The sequence below is a fragment of the Somniosus microcephalus genome, unplaced genomic scaffold (genome assembly GCF_052327205.1).
Source record: "Somniosus microcephalus isolate GS21.2 unplaced genomic scaffold, FLI_Smic_1.0 unresolved_chr1, whole genome shotgun sequence".
NCBI lineage: Eukaryota > Metazoa > Chordata > Chondrichthyes > Squaliformes > Somniosidae > Somniosus > Somniosus microcephalus.
In genome coordinates, this window is record NW_028225179.1 from 143349368 (window position 1) to 143352423 (window position 3056).

Here is a 3056-nt window from a genome sequence, read left to right on the forward strand (position 1 = left end):
GAACGGTGCCATGGGACCTTCTGCGTTCACACGAGAGAGAAGGTCCTTATTAAAAAAAAAATGTGGAAATAATCTAATTAATTAAAGACCTGCAGAAGACAAACACATCTCCGATCATGACTCGTGTCAAAGCTTTGGTACAATTTTATCCGATCGCACTCAAGTGTAACCCTGCACCCCTTGATGTTGCTGGAGACGATGTGGTGCTGATACTGCAAGAAGAGAACCAGTTAAAACCTGCTTCAGGCCAGCTGGGGTTTTTCTGCCCATTAACGTTAATGGGCGAAAACTCATTGAAAGTAAATCTAAAGAAATCAAACTTCTCAAAGCCACCCACAATGGGCTATTCCAAATGTTACAATATTAAACATTATGCATCGCATCCCCTACTCGTAAATAACCAGTTATACACCTTTCAAATATTTTGGTGGCTCTTAAAAGAACCTTTGGTTTGTAAATCACGGTTATTTCTCAACTATCTTCAACCACCGAACCCATAGAGGGTGCGTCCCTGGCGTTTCAGCGCGTACACCACGTCCATGGCCGTCACCGTCTTGCGCTTGGCGTGTTCCGTGTAGGTGACCGAGTCCCTGATGACATTCTCGAGAAAGACTTTCAAAACTCCGCGGACCTCCTCATAGATCAAACCCGAAATTCGTTTGACACCCCCACGGCGAGCCAGGCGACGAATAGCTGGTTTAGTTACACCCTGGATGTTATTGCGGAGCACTTTACGGTGACGCTTCGCTCCACCTTTGCCAAGTCCCTTACCACCCTTCCCTCTGCCTGACATGATTCAAAGTCAACGCTCAAAATAACCAAACGCACCCGTCCGCTGACCATTTATATACAGATTGAGCGGACCTGGGTGCAGAACCGCGAAAGGGGCGGTGTCGGCGTTCATCACATGACTGCATTTCCACCATCCACCATTTCAAACCAACCTATCCGAATGTAAATTAAAATATAAGGCAAAACTGGGTACGAAAAAGGGAAACATGTTCCTTTGTGCTTATATGTTGTTTCTGCAATTAATTTATGAATTAATTAAAACAAAAAAATCGTTTCTGTTGAACTGTCATAAGTTATTTCAAGTAACCTTCAAATACATGGGAGAAAAACGAATCATTCTTGGGAACCAAGTATATTTACTTTATCTATTAAAATGAATTTAATTTCGATTGAATTGCACTAACACTGGGAACAAACTCACTGCAAAAATCTCCCCATGATACTAAATCATTGAATTTACACCACAAATTTATCTGAAATCGCTTTGCTAAACTGTCTGGTGTAAAGAAAGGGTTTGCATTTATATAGCACCTTTCATGACCCTGGGATGTCCCAGAGGCTTCATAGCCAATGAAGTACTTTTGGACTGTTGCAATTTTAGCAACCAATTTGCCCACAGCAGGCTCCCACAGACAGCAATGAAATAAATGAACACTTAATCTGTCTTTGATGATGATGGTTGGGGGATGCTCTTCTTCAAAATAGTGCCATGGGGTCTTATACGTTTACAGAGACTGGACCTTGGCTCAATACCTCATTCAAAAGATGTATAAAAATGTAATCAGGACTTGAATCCAGGGCACCATGGTACAGGAAGCCGTTCAAGTGAGGGAAGGAAAAAGGAAGATGGTTGTAGTAGGTGACAGTACAGTTAGGGGGATCGACACTGTTTTCTGCAGCCAGGAGCATGAGCCCCAAAGGCTATGTTGCCTGCCCGGTGCCAGGGTAAAGGACATCTCCTCCAGGCTGGAGAAGAGCTTGGAGTGGGAGGGGGAAGATCCAGTTGTTGTGGTCCACGTAGGTACCAACGACATAGGTAGGACAAAGAAAGAGGTTCTGCTGAGAGAGTTTGAGCAGCTAGGGACTAAATTAAAGAGCAGAACCAGGAGGATGATAATCTCTGGATTATTAACTGAGCCACGAGCAAATTGGCATAGGGTCAGGGAGATGAATGCGTGGCTCAAAGATTGGTCTGGGAGAAGTGGGTTTTGATCCGTGGGGCACTGGCACCAGCACTGGGGTAAGAGAAAGGTTTTCCATTGGGACAGATTACACCTGAACCATGCTGGGACCAGAGTACTAGCGAATTGAATAACTAGGGAAGTAGATAGGGCTTTAAACTAATTAAGGCAGGGAGAAGGGTCCCGGTGGAGGTAAATCTAGAATGCTAAAGAGAAAAGACAAGGAAGCAGTGCAGGAAAGTGATTGGGGTAAGGATAACCAGATTGTGTCAGGAAGGGACAGAACGTACAAACAAAGGAGTGCACTAACAAATAGGGTCTGGGTAAGAAAAGATGATAAGGCCAATAGGGCCATAGTACAAAAAGGTTAAGATGTCTAAAAATGTTAAAATAACAAATCTGAATGCACGAAGCATTCGTAATAAGGTAGACAAATTAACAGCACAGATAGATATAATTGCGATTATGGAGACGTGGCTGCAGGGTGACCAAGGCTGGGAGCTGAATATCCAAGGATATTTGATATTTAGGAAGGACAGGCAAAAAGGAAAAGGAGGTGGGGTGGCCTTGTTCGTAAAGGATGAAATCAGGGCAATAATGAAAGGATATTGGCTCAAAATCAAGATGTTGAATCAGTCTGGGTGGAGCTAAGAAGCACCAAGGGGCAGAAAACATTAATGGGAGTTGTCTATAGGCCTCCAAACAATAGTGGTAATTTGGGAATGGCATCAAACAGGAAATTAGAGATGTATGTAATGAGGGTACTACAGTAATCATGGGTGATTTTAATCAACATATAGACTGGCCAAACCAAATTAGCAATAATACTGTGGAGGATGAATTCCTGAAGTGTGTATGAGATGGTTTTTTCGATCAGTACATTGAGGAGCCAACTAGGGAATAGGCTATCCTAGATTGGGTATTTTGCAATGAAAAGGGGTTAATTAATAATATTGTGTGGGGTCTTTTAGGGAAGAGTGACCATAACATGATAGAATTCTCCATTAAGATGGAAAGTGAAGAAGTCCAATCCGAAACTAGGGTCCTAAATCTAAACAAAGGGGACTATGAAGGTATGAGAAG

The 3056-nt window shown here is 42.9% G+C and overlaps 1 protein-coding gene across 1 annotated transcript; it reads right to left on the reverse strand.

Moving 5' to 3' along the window:
• Positions 1-310: 310 nt before the first annotated feature.
• Positions 311-793, reverse strand: LOC147096123 (histone H4-like). The gene has a single exon (XM_085974094.1). It carries the CDS (start codon positions 791-793, stop codon positions 482-484), a length of 312 nt encoding a protein of 103 aa, XP_085830220.1. The 3' UTR covers positions 311-481.
• Between the last annotated feature and the right edge of the window lie 2263 nt (positions 794-3056).